General features: G+C 35.0%; 1 protein-coding gene across 4 annotated transcripts in view; it reads right to left on the minus strand.

Annotated features, from left to right (window-relative positions):
• Positions 1–298: 298 nt before the first annotated feature.
• LOC140744751 (uncharacterized) overlaps positions 299–24,546 on the minus strand; it is a 108,130-nt gene continuing 83,882 nt past the window's right edge. For all 4 annotated transcript variants that reach the window (XM_073076395.1, XM_073076396.1, XM_073076398.1 and 1 more), the window contains exons 2-6: positions 5,309–7,793; positions 4,152–4,783; positions 2,920–3,235; positions 2,249–2,591; positions 299–2,024 (exon numbers count right to left, since the gene is read on the minus strand). In XM_073076395.1, coding sequence (XP_072932496.1) covers positions 1,613–2,024; positions 2,249–2,591; positions 2,920–3,235; positions 4,152–4,783; positions 5,309–7,793 — 4,188 coding nt within the window. In that variant the 3' untranslated portion in view covers positions 299–1,612. The remainder of the gene's footprint in view (positions 2,025–2,248; positions 2,592–2,919; positions 3,236–4,151; positions 4,784–5,308; positions 7,794–24,546) is intronic.

Here is a 24,546-nt window from a genome sequence, read left to right on the forward strand (position 1 = left end):
AGATGTCGCTGTTGGAATAGCATAATATTTCCAAGGAAAGTAGAGCAAAAATTACGAAGTATTTATTATGATGGTATATTATATTTTAAACCACGCAGTATGCACCACCTTCCCACATATGATAATGCTTTTTTGGACCGAAACAAGTGTTGGTGGTGGTCACAGACCTGTATTTTAGGTCTGTGGTGGTGATATACATGTATGGTGGTACGTACTTTTATTTTTTGCATGTACACATATCGTATATGGGTGGGTGGTAATAATATTAGTTATGTTGTAAAAATAAAAACAATATAAATTCGTAATAAGAAATTTGTATATTTATATTCGATGAATCGTATTCTTAATACAAATATGAAATACGTTTCTGAACTCGTACGAGTCAGTTGGACGCAACTATAACGATAATATAAATTACATGCGTTAAATGTACAGTAATTAAAGTGTATAATACAGTAAATAAGGCACCGACTTTACGTACAATGAGTATAATGATTCAGTTCTACATCGATTGGCACCTAATTTTTAGGCTGTCCCATTTTCCATTTATGGTTTCGATGGCTGGCAAGAAAAAAAGTTATGTACCAAAAAGTAGGCAAGACATTTTGATTTTTTTAATAGTGTTTTACGGCTTTGGCTTTTTGCCTTTCAGCCTAACTTTATTGTACTTTCATTATTATAATTTTATTTATTAATGTTTCCTTCATTTGGTCAAGACATTTTGAATTATTAACATAGACAATAAAGTTTCTTCTTTTTATCCTTGAATGATAGTTTGACATAATATAATTCGTGAATGATACTTAAATATTTTAAAACTGCGTAGTGTGTATACGTCGTTATAAAAAGTTTGAATAATACTTGCCTATTTGTTAATATCAAAATTTTATAGAAAATATTTAATATTTAAATTGCAGCAATTTTGTATTTAATTTATGAAACAAATTTTGCAATGAGACAAACCTTATACTATGAAATAATTATCAATAAAATAACAAGTCTTTCGGTGCCGGACTAAACTAGAATCGTAAAAATAAAGGACTTTTCGTAACTATTTGTGCGCGTTTAATTTTAGTTATTTATTGTCATCTTACTTATTCTTGTCAAAATAATATTGATACATACAACAGTATGATACTAACAATTATAAAATTATTGTGTATCAAATTTAAATGCATTACGTAAATGTTTTAATTTTGAGTTATAATTCTCAACTTTATTGTAATATACCAGAGTACTAATCTAATAATAAAGCTGATTAATTTTAGGAAGTAGCTACACATCAATCATCAACATCTACAAATAAGTTGTTTAGTCTCAAACACATGGTAATTTACCATACTAAATACCATGATGTAATTGATTCTACTAAACTACTTCCACAAACTGGAAAATTGTCTATGGACAAAAATTACCCGTTACTGGTACATACCAGTAAAGAGCTTAATTGTTACCATTCTATTTTGAAAAATGCATCCTGGGTCAAGTCTGACAACAAACTGGCTTAAAATCTTGATACGAAAATGTACATACGAAACAGTTAAAATAAATCTCATTTAGTCAAAACAAACCACGCGCACAAACAAAAATCCATGTAAAGCTATATTACATATCAATAGACGTTCGCCTTCTCTAGCAACACTGAGGCGTCACACATTGCTTTCGCCGTCGACCGCACTAAGAACATTAAGTGCAGCTGTTCGAACACGTTCAATTGAACCCTTGTCCTTACCAGCCCATGCAAAACCGTCGCCCTTTCCAGATCTAACCACCTTTGAAGCGATAACTCCCTTTCTTCCACAGGAACCCCTTGAACAACATCCAAAGGTCCCCATAACATGAACTCCAGGACAGATTTCGCGTGGTTCAACGAAACTGCTCTTTCTTCCTGTAGAACCTCCTTTAGTAATGGCGTGAGTTTCTCCCCAGGCAGCAGGATCTCGACGGCTTTGATGGCGCACTGGCAGAGTGACGTCAGATGCTCTTCTTCGGACGATTTGCTGCAGTTCATCTCGTCACTCAATCTGGAAATGAAATCAATTATTAAAAACTTAACACTAATTTTTTGATAAGACTTACAAAATCGATACTTAATAGACTGAATGTAAAATTGAAATGTTTGCTCAACAGGAATTGAACTTGGCATTGGTGTTTTAATGATTATACTACAGAGATCATGATGATTAATTTACCATCTGGTCCTTTATTTATAATATTACTGAGTATTATCATTCAATAATTTACTTACCCTTGTAATATACACAGCCGCCCATAACAATTCGTCTTGGGAGCCCACAGAGAGTTTAGTCGATCATCTGGGGACGGCAAACTCAGGGTGCTGCCATGGGACATCGGTTGAATGTCCTTCAACGATATGAACGTAGTCAACAATTCTGGGATTTCTTCCACCCCCCGAGCCTGGAGACATTTCAGCCCATTAATGAGTTGGAGCATCATAAATATGGCCTCATGGCTTTGCTCGGATTGAACCAATTGGTGCTCTTTTGTGCTCAGACCTTCAGCTGCGTGGAGATGATCGCCATAAGACTGAATTGTGTCGACTTGTGCGTGGGCTAGAACGACTATTGTTGCTGTAAGGAGAAAATAATATTTTAACACACAAACCAAAAAAGAGTTTAAGTAAAACGGCATCACGATTTCTAATCTTAAAATACTTTTTATATTTGGACTCGTGATGCCTAATCTAAAAACGTTGGATTCAATGTACAGTATTTTTATTGACTTTATAACTTATGATTTGAATTTCTAATTCATGATGAGTTTTTTTTGTAATGTCTAAATTGAATGCAGGAATTTATATTCCTAACAGAGGATAACATAGGTTCCATTATTAATCTTTTGTCAAAAAACATCTAATCTACCGTACCATATGGCTTAGAATCTATAAAATGTTCTTACCTTGCACCAAATCCTCGCCTTCCTCCCCAAACTGCTGCATTGGCACCAAGTCGCAGAACTCAGTTATCGCGTTCAGGCTCAACGTCTGCGGTTGCACCGACTGCTGGCAAACAATCTGCGAGGACATATGCTCCTTGTACAGCATCAGGGTGACATTCACGGGGCCCTGGTTAGAGTTCCACACCGCGGGGCAGAACACCCGCTTGCCGGCTTTGGTGCAGTTCTTCGTGTGCTGGATCGAGAAGTCGTTCCAGCGAAGGTTCGTGCGTGTCTTCAAACCGCGCAGCGACGGCTGCATGGTCGCACTTTGTTGTACCTGAAAAAGGTTGCAGATTTTTTTAGTTAAGTAAACCGACTTCAAAAATTAAAATTTAAAATAATAAAAAGCTTATACGAGTAGTATTCGACTTTCCATATTAGAATAAGTTTAGAATTCCACCTTTGCTTTTCATTGCGTGGATCTTAATCATAATCTAAAAGGGATCTTATGACCACCGTGAGGAAAATAATAAGGCGGTGGTAATCATGATTAGTAAATCATCTATAGTAATAGAGATAATCTATATTAATGGAGCTCCTTAGTTAAACAGTCCCATTTATTTTCATGATATTTTCAATTAGTAATACATAGTCGTAATACAATATTTAGTGCTCAAGTACAATACACATAAGTATGTCCGCATACGGTACATATTATACAAAGTACGTTTGCAACTACGATTTAAAAGGGTGTTGAAAATTAATGTGGTAATTATTAATTTGAATATTCATTATTAAAATAACAGTGTATTTTCGTTCATATATGAATTGGCATTCGTTTTATGCGTAGTCAACTGATTTAAATATACACTGAGCAATATACAACACCTTAACAACGCACGCTAAAATAACAATATGCATAACTTATTACAATATTCAAAATAAAACAAGCTAATTCAATTATTTCAACGTGTGAACATAATTATGTACTTAATAATTTGGTAATACTTATTCGTAGTCACTGATAAAGATTTCGTAACAGCTGATACTACATATATAAAATGCGTATTGACTTTGAATCGAGGTAGAAAGCACGTTTGAAACGTTCCGATTAAATTTACTTTCGCCCTAATGCTGATGGTATTTTCTAGGACGATTACATTTGGATTTTTATATTATATTAAGGAGAATTAGATGTGGTAGTAGTATCGCCATTCTCCGTCGTCTATAGCAAATAATTAAATTTTACTTACTTGTTCTAAAACTTGCGCCAGCGCCTCATGATTCGCAATAACGACCGCGCCGTAATTGTCTTCCAAATTCTTGTGTACGACGCTCCTGCCTTTCCTAACCCTCAACTTGTTTGTCGTGTTCTTAGGCGTCATGTCATTCTGGTAGTCATCGTTAGTCGGACTATCCATATTGTCGTTGGAGCTGTAGAAACTGTACGGTGAATAGATCTCTGACTCAGTTTCACTCCCGCAATACGGTAAGGATGATCTGAAGTTGTTGTATTTCGTGTAGTCGACAGGCTCATCGGTTTTTCGAGCAACTGCTCTTTCAGATATATTTTCCCTTGGCTTTATACCGGCGTCGCATTCGGGCGAGCTGGATCGCGCGTGGTGAACGTATTCGTAGTCACTGTCGCTGTTCTTAGCGGAATCGCAGTTCTCGTCCTCATATTTAGCGTTGTTGTACACGTCATCGTAGCTGTGTATGACTGGGTCGTTGGTCGCCTGCACTAGTTCCTGTGGGCCGTCGTCCACTTCGTCTTTATCGTCGTCTAATGGCGTTCTGCGCTTGAGTAGTTCCAGATGCGATTCTCGCTCGCGCATGCTCGCCGTGCGTTCCGGTTTTCTTGGCGCCAGTGCTGATCTAATCTCGCCTGGAAACAACAGTGAGTCGCATTATTCTCGGCAACTGACTGACTGCAATTGTCTGACTAGGAGAGTTAATATCATTTAAACGCAAACTGAATATTAGCTAACGTCTAATTTATTTACTAAATATAAATAATATGATATGAATGCATTCCATCCTGAATAATCAACTGAATATTTATATAGTATGACATATATTTTGTCTGCTGATTAGTTATGGCTCGTGCATATTTGTAATCAACGCTAAAGAGAACAGACCATAACACCCGACGCATGGCATGGATCACAGTAGTCATATGACGGAATGTATTTTATTAATTTTAAATAATACTTAGTATTTATTAGATAATAACATTATTATAAATTCTATTCTTGGATTAGAATTTGAATAAGATTGAATAAGATTTGAACAAAATACAAGTTAAAATAAAAACTAATGTATAAAACAGAAAATTAATAGGTTTTCCTTCCTCTGTAATATTCGATAACCTAATATTCTATATAAACATTATTGGTATCAAATAACTTACCCAAATTAGCATAAATGTTGTCGCCCTTATTTGGAGCGGCGGCCCAGGCTTGTTGCTTCTGTTTCTTTTGTAACGCAACAGATTTCGGCGGTGGGGGCCTCGCGGGCTTTGGAATACTCGAGCTACTCTTGTAATCCTCACTGGAAATCCGTGGGGGAGGAGGTGGCTTACTCACAACTCTCGGGGTCTCATCAGTTGCGGAACTACTCCCACTGTATATCGACACATCATCGTGACTCACCCTTCGCAAACTTTCCGAAATTTCACAATTCGATTTCACCACTTCAACGCTCGAGCCGTTAATGTCTAGAGGATGTATGATCACGAGGCGCGGCTTCGGTTTCGGTGTCATATCGTATATTTCCTCAGTTTTGCTGGTAACTTTGGTTACTGTAGCAACACTCAGCTCTTTCTTGTCTAAATCCTTTGATGATCCGATACGCAAGAGCTTCTTGATCGAGAATTTTAATTTACCTTTCCTTTTCTCATCTAACAGTAAGTTGTCGTGGGACAGCGAAATGTTTCTACGTGGAGCCGGTTCAGGTACGATTTCGCTTTTCTTTATATCCATATCTTCAACAGTTCTCGTTTTAGGAGAGACTGACATAACGGCTCGCTCTCGTTTTTCCATTTCTCTGACAACTGGGGAATCGGATTTCATAAAACCGCTTGGGTTTCTTTGGTACAAGTTGTTGGGATATTCCTCCGTGGGTGACAATGGCGGCGTAGGTGCTTTTCGTTTGCACAAACTGTTGAGTGACGTATCACTGTCCTGCTTCGTTAGAACCGGTTTAGCGTAATAGACGGAATCAGATTTTTCTTCATGCACTTCAGTTATTTCATTGTTTTTTTCTTCACACGAGTAGCGTGTACTTTTTTCCTCCTCGTCCCTTCTCGTTATTTGTTGCATGTGCATCACTTGATGTGTTGTTGTAACACTTTTCTTTGTTGTTTGTTTGATGACTGGCTTGACAGGCAGTTTAGGTTTTTCAGGTACTACCGGTTTGAGGGGCATTATGTCAGTGATCATACCGTGCAAAAATGACGGACGTGGATCCATTAGAGGCATTGGGCTCTTAGGTAATGCGGGGGCTTCAGTAGTTTCATCAGGATCTGCCCTTCCATCCGGTTCCCCAGCTGACTCACGGCTAGCTTCCGCAGAGAAAATAGTTTCAGGTTGTTTAGGTAGAATTGGAGGCATGTCAATGATCGGGCTTTGGAATGTTGAATAGCCGTTGCTAGCCTGTCCGTCTACTTTTCTTCCAAGCTGTCCAATCGGGGACATTTTGATATTTTTATCACTTTCATTGAATACCTTTATTTTAACGGTTTCTTCACATTTATGCGTCTCGGAGAAGTGGCCGCTATCATCGTTATCAGAATCGGTACGTCCGCTAAAGCTTTCATCGTCTGATGTAAAAGAGTTGTTGGCAGTTGAGTTTAAAGTCCCGACAGCTGAATCGACACTACTATTTTCGATATTAATTTTACAGAACTTAAATTCTGATCGACTTAGATTAACTTTTGGCCTTTCTTGTGTTTTAATCAAGGGTGATTTTCGTACAATACCATTCTTTTTTGTTTCACTCATTTCCTTTTTATCGCACTCGTCTTGCATGCTTTCCTTCATCTTTCCTTCTACTACTGTAGGTTTATTGCAATCATTCTGAGTCAAATTTAAATCAGTACCGTTTGTTATCCTGTTTTGCTGTAAAGTTTCTGAAATTTCCTCTAACAAAGACTTTTCTGTACACAGTATGCCTTCTGGTGGGCCTGAATTTTCAGCACTTATTATAGTTTCAGACTCCTTTATATATGTGGAAAGTATAATGTTAGTTTTGTAACCGTTCGAAGTTTCTTCAGCCGGTGGATCAGAAATATGTATAACAGCTGGTTTTCGTGTATGTGTTTTAACATTTGGGCCTTTGTTATCTTGTCCGAATGGTGTTACGGAGACCAATAGAGTCTTCTTTTTACCATCCGAATCAGTTTGCATCTTCCCTAGCATTAAAGAAGTGTATGACTTAGCTACTGATTCACCTAACAAATTGGCTTTTACAGTGTTAAAATCTGTGTTAGATTTTGTTATCCTGTGGAGTTCTCTCTCTTCCTCCGTGTCTGGAAACGTATCGTCTTCATCATTTTCCTCTGAGAGTTCGAATTCTTCTCCATCAGACCAGTCGTCTCCTCCGTAACCAATAACACTGCATACTTCTTCAGGGAAGCGGACATTGCGTTTATTCTTTTTCTTTGGGTGGATTTTTAAGATGCTTGGTGGGGATTTCTTGAAGAATGTGCTTCTATTTTGGAATGGCGTCGCTAAATACTTGCTACCCTCCGTCGTCCTCTCCTGCTTGACGTGTTCCTCGCGGGATTTGAAGCAGTTGGAGCAAAAGTCTTTCTTCCACGCATTTTGAACAAAGTTGTGGCATACTGGTGACATCTTGCTCTTCGAATAGCGTCTGTTGATTACATAACTGGCATTCTGGAATAGAAGAAAAGTGTCTTTTAGTTAAAGTCCTCATTATAATTAGTTTTCGACGCTAGTGAAAACAACAAATAAGTATGGTGTTTTCTTGTTCTCTTAGATTTATTTTTAAACAAATTTTTAAAAGTAGGTTAACGACATGACCAACAGAAATTTTGCTAAAAATATCATCGTTTGCTTGTATGAAGCTTAGCTTTTCAACGGAAATTAGAGTGGTATGAAGCAATAATCACTTGCTAACATAAATTTTCCTGCAAAGTCATAATAACGAATCCTGTTTAATTTGTTTTCATTGATGTGAAGATTAAATTGATAGATGACCATCAATTAAACCAAATGAAATTGGCAGTGCTTAGCAAACCTGAAATAATTGGGTACGGAATAAAAATTCCAGTACCTTAAACACCAGTTACAAACATTGCCCCTAATTACTAGTTCGCCGATAGTCGATCGTGGGTTAGACACCGATAGTTACATGATTGGCTCTTCAAATTGCTTACGTAAAGTGACGTACGTCAAACCAGATTTTGTTATTCGTCTGGTACCTAACTTCTTTAATGAATTTAGCCTAGCATTCAATTTTTACTCATATTATTATCTATACTAATGTTATAAAGAGGAAAACTTTGTTTGTTTTTTTGATTATAATGAATAGGCTCAAAAACTATTAAACGGATCTTAAATATTCTCATATCTCTCATTCTCTCATATCTCTCATATTCTCTTATCTCTTCATCTCATATGGAGCGTGCAGGTCTATCTGCTGGTGAGTGGCTATTGCCGCACATGGATATCTGGAATCATCTCCAGGAAGGACCCCAATCCTAGGTAGAGTCTCAATCCTTGATTTGGATTTTATCTGAAATTGGCCACAGGTGCGTTACTCTTGCTACAATTGCTAACTAATGTTCGGGATTAAGTTTAAACGCCCCGTATAAAGATCTCTCCCTTACCACACCCTTTAAGTCAAAACGCAGCAGCGCTTAACACTGCTATTATTAGGCAGATATGCCGTGGCGTAGTGTACGGTGTGCCGAATAGCGCTACCCTCAAAAATATATTTTGTTATGGCACTTCGATTTCTTTAAACAATTGTTAGCATACCTACGTGCATTGCAGATACTTTCTCTGCGAACACCGCAGTTTATATTCTAATCAAATATTCATACGAATTGATGCGAGGAAAATCGTCGTTGGAGAAATTCTCGTACAGCTGTCTGTCATTGTAGTTAGCGGCGTAACAGCGTTAGAGCCTATTCACACGTACCACAATGACAACGAAGTGGGTAATTTGTATAAAAATGAATCCTTTTATTCACCCGGTAAAGTAACACTGTTAGAACCTATTCACACGTACCATAATGACAATTGCGTGAGCGAGTGCTGATTTGCATGAAAATTTATAGCTTTATTTACAAAGGTAACATTTTGCTGTCAAAATCAATCTATTCACACGTATTCAATGCTTATCGTTGTCGTCATTCTGTTACTGCACTGCATCGTGGTATAGTTGTGGTACGTGTGAATAGACATTAACAAAGTTAGTTTTCTAGCTGTCAAGCGTTAACTTGAGCCGGATAACTAACTCAGTAGCAATTTCCGACCGGCACACACTACAACGCTATAGTTTTCTCTTTTAAATAACTTATAGTATAACGCAATATTTTGTTAAAAAAATCTGTTTGAAAAAATAATTTTGTTACTTCAAAATTATTTTTTGAAACAGATTTGAAACGGAAATTTAAAGTAAGAAAAATAAATAACTGTATACATAAACATATTTTGGAGATGTTGTCAATAATCTATTCTCTTAAATAAATAAGACGTGTTTAAGTTTAGAGTTAATATTGATATTCAAACACTTCCGTGTGTTAGTAAAATGACGTATTGATGTAAAAGATAGTGACAAACAAAGATAAGATATTGTTAAGCAACAAGGTGCTTCGGTGCATAAAAATCATTGTTAAAAGTCGTCAAGGCAAATATTTTTTTTTTTGTCTTATCGTGCTAAATTAGATAGCCAATCCGTCGTCTAATCCAAGAGTGTCTATGAGTAAAATGCGTAGATTGATCACTCCTAACAATAAAGAGTAACCAGTTTTGAGAATTGAAACTGTTGTGTATATAAAGTGTTGCCAAGTCTCCGTTCTATAATGTCCCTAAAATGTTTCAAATACTGTCTGTCCCTAAAAATATTTGAATACTGTATTGAAATACTTATTTATTATGTAAATTACGTAGTATTAGTTATTTATATCTAATTTTCTCTAAAAATGTTTTTTATTTGTCAAAACTTCAAACAATAAACTATAAAATTATTATTTTGTGGCTTCATTCAATTTCAAGGCGGTGAAGTATCTTTCTATTATACTTATCAAAGACGAGGAGATAGTTACATAACATAGAGTATGCTAGCTTTAATTAACGATAGAAATCTTTGCCCAACAGTGGGAAGCAGCCTGATCTTACGAACTATGAATCCTTCGACCAAATCCACAAACAGAACAAGCAACCAATAAAAATATTGCAGCCTTCGTTTCGAGCACGCCATAATGTTTTTTAAACCTCTTTGTTAAATCTTTTTGATTCCATTGTATTTACGCAAGTATCGAGTTGCGTTGAATGATTTTAAATTGTGTGCGTTGGGAGCTTGGCTTTTTGTTAACAAAAATGCTATAAACTAAGTGAACGCCTGACTTTGTTCGGTTTTAACCCAACCTATTACCTACAAAAGGGGTCTGCGCTCAGGATAAACCTATTGACCTATTAAATGGCAATAAATCTCTTCAAAAACGTCCAAATTAAAAGAGTTACAAAAGGGAACAATGTGCTACACTGGTGGACCTGCAAACAATTGCTCCAGGAACGGATAGAATGTTTATAGTCCCGTTTCATGTGGAAAAATAATTCAAAAATTTAGTAGTCATGAAGGTAGAATATTTTTGAGCTAAGTGGTAGCCCATACCGTATTGTTACGAGGTCTATCCTTAGGTAAAACTGTAAACATAATCAGATTAATAATTTTTAAGAGTCTATAAAGAGACAAATAAAATCCAAAAACGTTTTTCATGTTTTCATACTGCGCTTCTAAGCGTCATAATTAGTTTAGTAAAAAACATTATTTTGTAATTTGATCGACACACAGACACTCTGAATTTATTTATTTGTACAGATAAATCGTAAAACTTTTTGCACAGACATTTTAGATCTTGGTACCGTGATGTAGAGTTTATTTTCGTGGTATAATCGATTCGCGGTATCATTACAGATAGGTTTCACGGTCGCCCATCTGCTCTATTGTTACACAATACATTCCATTTGATCTTTCGATCACTGAACATTTTTTGTTATGTCACGTCGCGTAATACAGACCATAGACATCAACACCTCACTCGTGGCATAGATAATGTAAATAGGTACTTCTTAAGATAATTTTAGATTTAATGTTAATATTATTTTTTTAAATTAATCGTTAATATTTCATTGTTAGTTTTGATATTTACCTAAAATTTTAAATTGCCTTTATAATTTAGTTAATAAAGCCATAAATAAAATGTTAATGTAACTAAATTTAAATATTTAAATTTAAATATAAATAAAAAATAATCGGCAAAATACACGTATTTAAGCATAGCAATATTAGATCTTTTAAAACGTCTATCTCATTTTAAAAACCCTAATTGGTGGTTTAGGGTCTATCGTTCCCAGAATGAGTAAAATTAAGGCCAAAGCCATTAACGCAGGCCAAGTAGTTTGTAATCTTCACACATCGTACACTTGGGAATATAATAAAGAACTCCCAGACGTGGTTACTTCACGATATTTTCCTTCCGTGTCACAGCAAGACATTAAGATAGAGATAGAGAAATCCGTGGCTCAGCTGCTTAGACACTACTGCCCCTATTTGGACTTAAAACAGCTTGCAAGTTTGGCTTAAATGCTGCAGTCTTCTAGTATAAAGGTTGTAGTAATATTTACACGAGGCTCCAACTTAGCTCTCTCATTTATGATTGAATCAAACTAGGATTAAGTTTCTTTTTAATTAACAACAAGAAATCTCCAATGTTCATGATCGGTAATTTCTTACTCACTTTGGGGTAAGCTCGTTAGCTACTGTAGATAGCAAAAATACTAATTAATGAAATATTAAATAATTAATTACTAACACGATTTCAAAAACCTAACGTACCTTCAAATTTAAACTAAAAAGCTACTTATAATGAAATTAATTACTTAGTACGGAACTTGCTAATCGTTCCAAAAGATAACCTTAAATCGTGAATGTATCGAAAGTCGTTAAAGCGAATGTACCAAGCCCATCAGAAGAAGGTTAATAAGCCATCAAATTAGCAGCTTCATCGAAACGACTCCGTTCTCTTGCAACGAGGTCAACGCACCGCGGTATCCTTGGGTCACCCACATTGACGATATGTCGGGTTTAATAAATATATATGTTACTATACATTTGAATGTTTAGTTTATTATGAGCTTTGAGAAGGAATTTACAAATAATGAGGCTTAACAGATTGTAAGTTACGTGCTGGTAAGGATATATTTCCTTACTCTAGTGTCCGATTTGAATTCGGGGCCTCTGATTTTCCTAAATTATTACAAATCGATCTCATCTACTTCTAGGTCGGATTTGGGGAAGGGCAGGCAGGAAGCCTGTTCCGGAGCCTCCACGAGTAAGCACCAGTGAGTGAGCACGAGTGGGCACTCACAATATACATTAAAAACAAGTGGCTCCACATTAGTGATTAAGCAAATTTTGAATATAGAGGTAAAAAAAACAGAAAAGTTAACAGAAAAAAATATCGAAAAATAATTAGAGGCCTCTACTCCTTTCTAGCTTCAGTGCTTTCAGACCGCCATCCATCCATCCGATCCTGCCTTTTTTTATATAATATAAGAGTAGCAGACGAGCATCCACCTGATGGTAAGTGGCTACTGCCGCCCATGGACATATGTAATAAACCCCAGATAAGATTAGATATTCCTACCTGAGGTCGAACCACAAAGGGTTTTACCATCTTCAAGCCTAATTAAACTGAAGAAAAACAAACAAACATTAGCAACGAACCCATATTATAACACATAGGTATACAAACGTGCCTCAAAACTAGAACACAGCGTAACGCTGCTGTTATTACGTTGAAATAGGTGTGGCGGTACTGCCTCAAGCAATTCAAAGAGCACACCTTCAATATAATATTTGTTTTTTGTATTATAAATTAGATCGTGCGTGTGCGCAACCTACATCATGTTTTTAAAATGATTGCTTATGAACTGACAGATGACGGAACAAAATGGCGCACAATTGCCAAAGTCACGTACTTACTTGCATGCGTTGATTTTTATTAGCTCTTACTTTTTGTTTTAATTGTTGTAGTTAACATACAAGTACATAATTGACCATATACGTCCTCCGCTCCTCCAATCAAGTGCTCTGACAGTCAATGTTCCGGGTTTGATTCCCGGATAAACTACCAAAGTTGACATTTCCGTTCTAAGTCTGGATATTGTGTTACCTTTGTGAATCTGTGGTTGCAGTGGCGATGCGCCCCAGGGCCTATGGTCCTAGGGGCCTCAAAATGTCTACAAGTTCCCTTGTTCTTCTACAACCTTCTAAGACTGGGGGCCTCATTAAGCTTTCCGTCCCAGAATCTGGGGGCACGGTAGCGCCCCGCCAAGTCTAGCAAAAAAGCGAGGCCGTATGCAAATAACTTAAAGACTCGAATACATAGGTATACCGAACTATTACGAATTAATAAATAAAAAAACAATAAAACACCAAGTGCACGTGTCGTCTCAAAGGTTGTGTAAATTATAACCGATCTATAAAGTTAAGCAACGTTTCGCGTGGACAGGAGTTGGATGGGTGGCCGTTAGTGGTAAATTTTTATACACACTTTCATGCTTTAGAGAGCACATTTACCCATAGACCCCGTTTGTTATACTTGGATAACAGTCCATTAAACATGTACTCAGTACTGTCCTCCACCAAATGGAAGTGCGAGATGAGTACGTTCCAGAATTTCCGGCACTTATGGGGCCTTTGCCCAGGAGTGGGACAATGACGATACAAGTCCTTTTGACGTAGTTCACGCATCATTGAAACAATTCGATCACAATAGCTACTTTCTCTAGGTCTATAAGTGACACTAAGTATTGTAGTCTGTTGTATTCGGGTCGATCGACCATCTGTTGGGAACCGGAATGTGCCGGTGAAATTGAGGCGTCACGTGTGTTACCGGTTAAGGGACAGGTTTTACTACGAGCGAGCAAAGTTCGTCTTTGTTTATGTATTTTGTAAACATATGACGATGGTTGGTAATGACTGCGTCTTGGATAATTATCAAATTGTTCTCACAAATCTCTCGCAATCAAAAACGAAATTGGGTTAATGACTCCTGTTTTGATAAATATATGTAAGAAATTATTGGAAATTAAATTAAAGTTTAGTACTACTAAATTAGCGTGTGAATAAAATGAATACTAGTGCAGTTATAAAATTCCAACATTATTCAAAATTAAATATGATTATTACTTATAAACCTGACGCCGTAAACCAATATTACTTATTCATTCTGCCGGCGTATACGGAATTTGATTGGGCTTCTACATAAAGATTAAAAACACAGGAATAAGCTTTAAAAGAATTTGTACATTTTTGCAACAATATCTCCAGAACCTTGTAGAAAACACGAAAGATTTTTGTGTAGGCATCTTTTATTCGTTTTATTTACCAAATTAACGATCTAAATATCAATAGCTTATCGCTTTTCGCTCGCGGCGCACATCCAACATACACATGGCATTGTTTTGTTTACAAAGCATGTTATAGTACAATACATGCCGAGGTCGAATGCTAGAATGCTAGAATAGATTTAAAGTGGGTTATGTAAATTACTGCGTTCAGAACAATACTGAAACTAATTTGGACTTGTTTCAAAATAAGATGGGCGTCCTTTGAATGTAGAAAGTTATTTGAACTGGATAAATATTTTTATGTTAATTTGTATTGTTATCTTTGTATATGTAATTATGTTATTAGTGTTACATAAATTATTTATGTTATATCCTGCTGTGTCCGGTTTGAAGGGTGTGGTAAGGGAGACATACTTTTCCGAGGCGTTCCAGCTTAGTCCTCAGGGGTAGCGGCGCATCTGTGGCCGACCTCAGGTAGGAATATCTAATCCTGTCTGGGGTTGATTACAGATGTCCATGGGCGGCAGTAGCCACTTACCATCAGGTGGACTACATGCTCGTCTGCTACCCTTATATTATAAAAAAAAAATCCTTTTTGTTTTTTATAGATAGACTTGAAGAAATCAACGAGGCATACGTCGCTACCTTATGTGTATATTAGTCACCATAATTGGGCGTTTGCTAATGCAGAAATCATCAATGTGAAGTGTGGATTTGAAGAATAGCAATATGTGTAAGCTTCCACGTCAAAATTGCAGAACTTATTGGACATTGTAATTACTAAAGTCATGCTATGAGTTACAGAAGATAACATCAGCTCTTCCGTAGTGTGGTGAGCGTGATACATAGTTGGTTCCGGCTGTTATGATTGGATATCAATGTTAAAATATTTTCGAGGCTTTATTAACTAACCCATGTAAAACTATTTATACACGAGCAGCACCACTAGTTTTAATAGGTAATTCAGAAAAAATCGCAAGTCAGGAGTTTTTTTTATAATATAGGAGTGGCAGACTTGCAAGTAGCCCACCGGATGGTAAGTGGCTACTGTCGCCCATGTACATCCCTGCCAACCATAGATACGATAAGGTATTCCTATCTGAGGTCGGCCACAGATGCGCCGCTACCCCTGAGGACTAAGCTGGAACGCCTCGGAAAAGTATGTCTCCCTTACCACACCCTTCAAATCAGAATACAGTAGCGCTTAACTTTGATGTTATCAGGCAGGAATAGGTGTGGCGGTAGTGGCGCCGGAGTCAAACTACAATGGCTTCTACCACCTTCCAATAATTTCACAATTAAAGCCATACACTCAGTCTGAACAGACACGTGCCCAGTAGGTAAATAATACGCTGACGATCAACATCAAAAATATTTAATAATATATTCTTGACTTTGACGAACACAACAAAGGCTGTCAAAGCTATTGTTCTTCACGTATGCAACTAACATGCATCTTTAATGTTGTCTATAAATAAATCAGTATCATCCTTCATAAGAACCGTTCTACACCCACGTGAAACGTGAGTTGCAACGTGGAAACGTTATGGTTTATTTTATATTAAAAACGCCATCATTATCTATTGCTGTCTTATAATAACAGTGTTATGCGCTGTTATGTTTCAATCTGAAGTTAAGAGAAAGACACTTCATATATTTCAGCTTAGTCCTCCAAAGTCGCCGCATAGGTACATATTGAAAATTTAAGAAGCAAATAAGCATGCAGTCTGTAGGGCTCCGGGGGCGCGCAGCGATGCTTAGAGGAAAGGCTTTATCGAACTAATCGAGGTTTTTTAATTATATGTGGGAAGTTGTGAGAAAAAAGCAGCATTCCTTCATTTTACGTAGTCAGAGGTGACATATATTATATTTTCTTTTAAAAGTACATAAATAGAAAAATATATAAATCCTATCCCTATTGTCAGCCAGCAACCTGCATCGCCAACACAGTCAAAGTGAACATTGACATCTATGGGCATCTGTAACCAACTCCATTCAGAGCAGGTTCTACCTGAAGCGGACTAACTCCTGGAGATGGTCGCTTCACATGTAAGTCAAGCAACATCCAAACCCGGAGACCTGCAAACGGAGAACTGTTTCACGCTAAAATTAGGGGTAGCGGAGAGACTATCGCCCTAGATATATTGAGGAGATACTACCTCCCTTGTCGAACTATACCAATTCCACCACCTTGCTACCTTACCATCAAATGAACAGTACACTCGTTTGTTACTACATTTCTATCAAAAAATAAATAAATTCAAGACTGTGATTTTATGCCACACGTACAAAAAATACCAGTAGGTAAATACCTATATGTAAAATAGTACATTACAATACGAGGACGAAAAATTTTTTTCTGACAAGTGTGAGTTTGCAGGCCGAGCCGCAGGCGAGGACTGCAATCACACGAGTCAGAAAAACATTTTTCGTCCGCGTGTTGTATAAAATTTTATATTACGGGGTCGGAAATGGGGTTTTTGCGCACGCGAAGCGTGCGTAAAACGTCAATTTACGCACGCCGTGATATAAAATATATATATTTTGTGCATACATCGAACGAGCCATGAACTCGTGACATAAGCCAGTGAGATCACGTCCATTTCTATATATGGAATGCTGTTTGAATTTTACCTGCTCAGTCGATTGGTATTAATGTATATGGTTCTATGTCACCTACAGGTTTTTTACAGGATTGAAATATAAAATTAAATATATTTTTATCTAATATCGTTTCATGCTAGACAAATGTGTTTGTTTTAATATGAGTTGCCATACATAGAATAGGTACTCAATTTATTTTAAACGTGTTTTAAGCGCTACTGTGTTTCGTTTTGTATGGTGTGGTATGGGAGCCATACTTATCCGAGGCTTTCCAACTTAGTCCTCAGGGGTAAAATGCTTTTATGACCAAGCTTGTGAAGGACGCTAATCTTATCTGGGGTTGATTAAAGATATACATGGGCGGCAGTAGCCATTCACCATCAGGTGGACTGCATGCTCGCTTACTACTTCTATATTATAAGAAAGACAGGATTTGTCAAATTTATTTGGTTGGAAAACATTGGAGGGATTTATGAGTAACAACGGGCTTAATAAAGCTTTAACTAGTAAGCCGAATACATTATCTTGTCGAATCAAAAAAGATTTTTATTAACACTTGTACTTATTATGTATTCTGCAGTGTCTGAAATTAGTATTCCTATGTTTAATTTACTACAAAACTGCCTGAGAAATGTTGACATTACAGTATATTAATAATAGTCACTTTAGCAATATCGTATTAAAATTTCGCCTACGCAGTAATCTCGTAGAATTTCCTCATCTTAATGATGTTAAGGTAAATGGCAAAGCTAGGGAATTCATGTTTTTGGGTAAGTTGCTAAATGTATGTAATTATTTCTATTATACATATTATATTAACACATTCAGCCAAATCACTTTTAATACTGAAAAACGCACTTATATGTCTATACCGAAATTAAAAATATGTACATAATACTAAGATAGCGGAAATATAACTGTGAAAAAGTTACTTTTCAATTCCAGTCAATTATCATTATGTTTTCTACGATTTCTACGTAATTTAATCATTTTTCACGATATTTCTAAAAAAAACTAAAAAGAAATCGAATTATAGGAAGGGTCCATATACTTACGTTGCACGACTTTAATATTCGCAAAAGCTTCCTTAGTTTACTCCGTTTACCAAACTCTACATCTAATATCAGTGTTATCATAACCCGATTTAAATCCAAAGTTACCACGATAATAGCCAATCACAAAGAATCACGATGTAGGGTTGTGCAACATTCGATCATCATTACCAACAGATTGTGCAACTGTGATCGAGGGCAGCCTAATCACATTATGTTTAGCTGTTTCTAGGCTGCATTATGCAGGTGCTAAGTGGTAAATATACACGAAATTACATTCAACTTAATAATCTTAATCTATACCCCGTGGTTGAGTGGTTTCTATATCGGTTTAAGGTGCAGAGGGCCCCGGGTACGATTCCCGGTCAGAAAAAATCTAAATTATGAATTTAGATTTCGGATCTGGTTCTAGTTGTATGTGTATTTGTCTATGTAAATGTTTATATGTAAATATGTATATGATACTCATGACTCAGAGTATTCTAGTATGGACTTTGTGTGTAGAAAGCATTTTAATAAATATGTATTGTTCATTGGGTAAATATATAGAAATTCAGCTTGGGAATTTTTTGTACGTAAAATCCCAAATTAAGTCCTTGAATTGATTAGAATTTCTACATATATTTCCTTTCTATTATTTTATATAGGTTTTTTAGTTTAATATACTCGTATGTTACGTACTTCCCACTTTCCTCACTACCCTCCTTACCTTTTCCATGCATAGGTTGTCTGGAAGAGATCGCTGCTTAGCGATAAGGCCGCCTATTGCATACAATTAACTAATATAATTGTGTACTATTGTTATGTTCTATTGAAGTGTGCAATAAAGAATATCTATCTATCTATCTATGTTACCTATCCAAAATTTTTGATTGAAATATCTGATTCTGTTCTGGAGATTAATATCTGATTGTAGTAAAGGTAGTTACAAAAGTTATATAAAATGTATGATAGGGGTATTCATGTAATGAAAAGCATGGCTTTATCTCGCTTTTAAATTACTTAATATACCAATAAACACTTTCACTTGAAATACTTAAACATATTAAAAGACGCAATAAACCACTAAATTTTGTCATTAAGTAACATTATTTTCGTATTACATATACGAATTAGTCGTTAACTTTGTATAAAAGGGCGGCCATTTTCCCAGAAAGAATCGTTTAAACAACTTTCTTTCCCACAGTGCTCAGGGTTACCACATATAAAAATAAAATTCCATTTACATACAATAATAATTTCTTAATAAATGATATTAGTTTTAATTTATTTGAAAAAATAAAAAAGGATTTTATTTTTGTATTCTAAAATTACCTTTTAAATAAATGTATTGATTGGTAATTATGTTTGTGTACTACTTTGTTCTTAACATTAAAGTATAATAGTCTCGGTGATATTATTCTATTTTGTTAATTAAAAATATATTATTATGGCAATTTTTATAATATAATATAATTTAATTACTACTTATATTTATAAAAATTGCCGTCCACGTCCACGTAAAAATCCACCAAATCAATACATTTCATGAAAATAAATACTCATGAAAAATAATTTATTGTGACGACGTTTTTATTTTATAAGTTTAATTTTGTTATTACATATTTTTTCATTTTAAATTGTAGATTATGTTTAAGTACTTTAATACAAAAATACAAAATACAAAAAATATTTATTTCTTTAACAATTAATTGGTTTACGTAATAAGTTGTTTGGAGCCGCCTAGTAAACAAATGTCTGTGTTAGGCGGCTCCGCTCTTCTATAACTAGACATCATATATAGTTATAAGAAATAAAAACAAACTGTATCAAGTAACAAATTATCTATGTTATAAATATTATAAAATATATATCTATAAATTTATATAATAAGTATGGTGTGTGTGTGTGAGTGTGTATGTGTGTTTGTGTGTGTGTGTGTGTGTGTTTAAGTGTGTGTGTGTGTGTGTCGTGTGTGCGTGCGTGTGCGTGTGTGTGTACGTGTAAGATTTACTTTGTGTATTTTATAAGGGACTCAGTATCGTCATAAGACAGCGAAATTATCCAGTTAAAAACAGCGAGTCGACATTCCCATTTAGAGCATTTGCAAATATTTAGTTTTTTGTTTATTACGTTGTACAAATGTTTGGATTGTGCTAAAAATTGACATTGAGCAAATTTTGTTTTTAATAGTTTAGATTTAAATATATTATCTCTTCTCCTACCAATTGCTAAATCGTCATGATGCAAACTTTTATGAGCCCGTAATATTGATTTTAAAATGTACAATTTTCTCACAGTTAGTACTTCGCAAATGTTATATAATTCATTTGTAGGGAATCTAAATGGTTTCAAATAAATGGTTTTGAGTAAACATCGTTGTGCCCTTTCAACCTTAAGAATTATAGTTTTCGAAGCCCCGCCCCATACCGGGATACAATAATTTAGTACAGATTGCGCCAATGCAAGGTATATTTGCTTAAGAAGGTTTGGACTAGCTATATGACGAAGCGTCTTAAATGTCCAAATGAGTTTGCGTATTCTATTACTAATAAATTCTATTTGGGTGTGCCAGGTTAGGCGTTGATCAATGTACACTCCTAGATATTTTGTAGATGAAACTCTTTCAAGGTAGTCACATTTACAAATATTGTACTCATTTTCAATACAGTTGTGTATTCTTAGTTTATAATCACTATTCGGTTGGGTTCTATTATTTATGGAAAAGCAGGTGTAGTTTGTCTTAGATATGTTAAGTGTAAGTAAATTTGCCTTCAACCATTTCGCTATATTTGATAGTCCCTTTTCAGCGATTTTGAATACAGAGTTCCACGAGTCACCCGAGAAAATTAGAGCGGTATCATCTGCATATGAAATTATCCTACCTCCTTCAATGTGTAGATTAGCGAGCATTATTTATCTTTAATTATTTATCTTTTCTGTTGTAAATAAAAATTACTTTCTAAATTAAAAAAAAAAATATAATGTGAAAAGCTTTATACCTTTAGCTTTTTCCTTTACATTTTTATTACAATATCTTTTTGTAACTACCATAACAGAGCATAGCATTAACCGCCAAATGCAACAATCTCGAGGCAAAGAATTGTTGGAACAATTTGTATGGAATTTTAATGTGGAAACCTAACATTGTGGGGGTTATATGAAACGTGGTAATGAGTGTAATAACAAGGTCGTCGACCATATTATTATCCCAGGGTTTTTGTTTGAAGGTTTTGTATGAAAACTGCAGCAGAGATTTAACTCTTAAATTTATCTTGGGTATATTATAACCTTTTTGCTTTTAGTTTCGTCATATATTTGATAGCAGTGAGATTTGCTATGCCCATCTTGCCACCTACTTTTTAAGGATTTCCAAGAACTAAATCGAAGAAGAGAATCGAATACTATGTATACAATTATATTTTATTTGTTAAAATGTAATATATGAAGATAAATATAATTATAGAACTGCGTTATTAATATTTTAATTCCTTCAAATTATTGTTACATAATACGATTTGTTAGCTCATCCTTAACATTAACATAAGTAACACAGGAATGTATTTAATATCCTTAACGATATGCATAAAGTTATGGATATGGCAACACCACGAACTTCCTCTGCAGGACCACAGATTAATATTAATTTCACGCGCATAAACAAAGTTCACACTTCCGTTAAAAGTTATGCAGAATAATTATGCATTTATTAAATATTTTATATTCAATGTTTGCTTGTTTGAATATAATTGCCGGTACCATTGCTTATGGTAGCATAATATCAGATGAAATGTTTTAAATTGCCGAAGAAGTAAAATTCAATTTACTCTTTAGCGAAAATTGCATGTTTTTTTTTACGAAATTAAGTAGATTAAGTAATTAAGGGGGTAATTAACGTTATAGATGTTTTTTTTATAATTTATATACGTACACAAAATCTCATATATAAGTACATACTGCATAGTTGGCTATACAGATATTCACTTTCTCGACATAAATGGTAATGCTACGTTTGTCCATGTTGTCTGTTTAATACATAGTTTAATAGCTTTTTATCGTTTCCTGATATGGTTGTATAATCTCATAGATAATAAGTAACACAAACTTCCGAAATCAGTGTTTCAGTTTCTGAAGTTAACAGTAAATAGGTAAAATAAGATAAATAAAACATACAGCTAAAATAGTTTAAGAAAAGCTGTAGAGTTAGCTTACAGTAAATTTACTTTTGTGAACATTATAATATTAGATTTTTGCTTTTTAGTGGGTTTCAGAAATGGAAAAGAAATATTAAAATTAGAAAACGAATCGTTTAATTGTATGCATGTGACGATTTCCAAATACTACGTTATCACGAAAATCTCTTCGAAATCACTATTATGTCTAGTTAAAACTGTTATTTTAAAATAAATACATTAGATTTTCTAATTTACACGAACTATAAACAGCGCATAAATAGTCATCATAGACAAGTAGCGTAAGCCGGTAGGCTCACATGACCATAAAGCATAGAACACCTAGATTTTCAACTATTTACACGGGGAAAGTCACATGTGGTCGACTTATGGTGGAAAAACGAAGCCGTTTACCTCTATTAGGCTAAATGAGTATTTTCACTGGCTTTCCCATACATATCTGAGATTTTTTAGCTTGTATACTTAGTTAGAAGTGCGAGAAACTTCCTTATGGGTTCGAACATGGGTACATTCTCACTTCATTTTTTCTCAGCAACTAGAAATTTAAATCACTAATTAAAAACAACTACGTATTATGTAAATTTCATCAGTATTTCATCAAGTTATATTACTAAAATTTTATACGAGTGGTCATAGATTAGTAAAGATTACTCACTCCTAACAAAAAATGTAACCAGTTTTGACAATTGAAATTGTCACTGTCATCTATTTTCGTGTTTCAAAAATATTAAAAAAAAAATAGTTTTTAGAGCATTTACGAATGAAACGATACTTCAGCGCACTTCTTCGATTTCGTGTTTTTGCACCACATTACTGCACATGTCGGCATTGTTTCGCGTAAATTACACCATGACAGTCGGAGACGTAACACATAGGCTGACACATAGTCAGCCATTTAATGGTTTCCTTCAGTTACAAGGCGGTGAGATATCTATACTTGTCTATGCGAGTAACTTTTTCCTTAGGGTTAACAACGCAATGTTGCCAATTCGTTGCTTAATTTGGAATCATTTTTTTAACTATCTCTGCATAACTCGTCTTACAGAGGTCAAACGTATTGCCATATAAATTAGGTAAGAGCTTTCTACAAAGCGCCCAGTTGCACGCACTCGCTAATCGCAAGGTAAGAACTAAAGCGATATATCTCAAAAAAAATGATTTCTGAAAAGTCATAGATTTATTTAGTTGTAAAAAGTTTTGGCTAAAAAGTTTTGTTTAGATTTGTTTTGCTCTTATTCCTTTGAAATTACGGATTATTCATCAAGTTTATGTCGAGGAATTATTAATTTACATAAAACCTTACTTTTTAGGAGTTATGTAATAAATTCGCCCATGTGCTAATGATTTTAATATAATTTTGTGTGGGTATGTCTTCTGTGACCTCCAAACTACATTTATCTTCAACTCCATAATTGTCTTTAACCACTCAAACTTTATTGTACAAGAAAAAGGAACTTTATAAGTTTTTCTACCCACGAATAAAACGTGAATCAGTATTACTAATGCATTATGTAAGTCTCAAAGTCAAATCACCTGTCTCTACTGCCTACACCATAGACTTCAATCAATAGATGTGCCTCGGGGGCAAAAACCTCTCATCTATCTTTCTATCTTGTTCTTTAGAAAATTCTAGAAGTCTGTAGTATCTATCTATATATACATAGTAGTAGCTAACCAGCGTGCTGTCCACCTGTTGGTAAGTAGGTACAGTCGGATAAAATAGGTGTCCAGAGGTCAACTACATATGCGTTTATCCAGTTAATGTCTTTTGTTAATGTGAAAGATAAAACTGTTTATTTAAATATAGTTTTAGTACCTATAATACGTTATCTGTATAGATTGCTGATATTATTTTACTTCCACTTCTAAAGGATTAATAAAGAATGTGTCATATACATAGTACTTAGTAGTAATTTAACATATTAGTATGCTCCTTCTAGCGGCATTTCTGCAACAGTGGTCATAAGAGTCAAACCAAAAATAACTCTTTAAAATATTTTTTACGTTTATTTACTAGTACTTTCTTAATATATATTTTATTGTTTATTCAAGGATTGCATTTTTTTATTTGATTTCTAATTGTATGAGACAATTTCTCGTAGTAAACGAAATCACGTAAACTAGTTTCTTATTGACGTAAATTTAATATTAAATTAAACTTGCTCGTCTCATAGCTTTGACATTTTGACAGGACATTTCTATCGAATTAATTCT

The sequence above is a fragment of the Epargyreus clarus genome, unplaced genomic scaffold (assembly GCF_041222505.1).
Source record: "Epargyreus clarus isolate Ecla_fem2 unplaced genomic scaffold, WU_Ecla_fem_2.2 ptg000009l, whole genome shotgun sequence".
Taxonomy (NCBI): domain Eukaryota; kingdom Metazoa; phylum Arthropoda; class Insecta; order Lepidoptera; family Hesperiidae; genus Epargyreus; species Epargyreus clarus.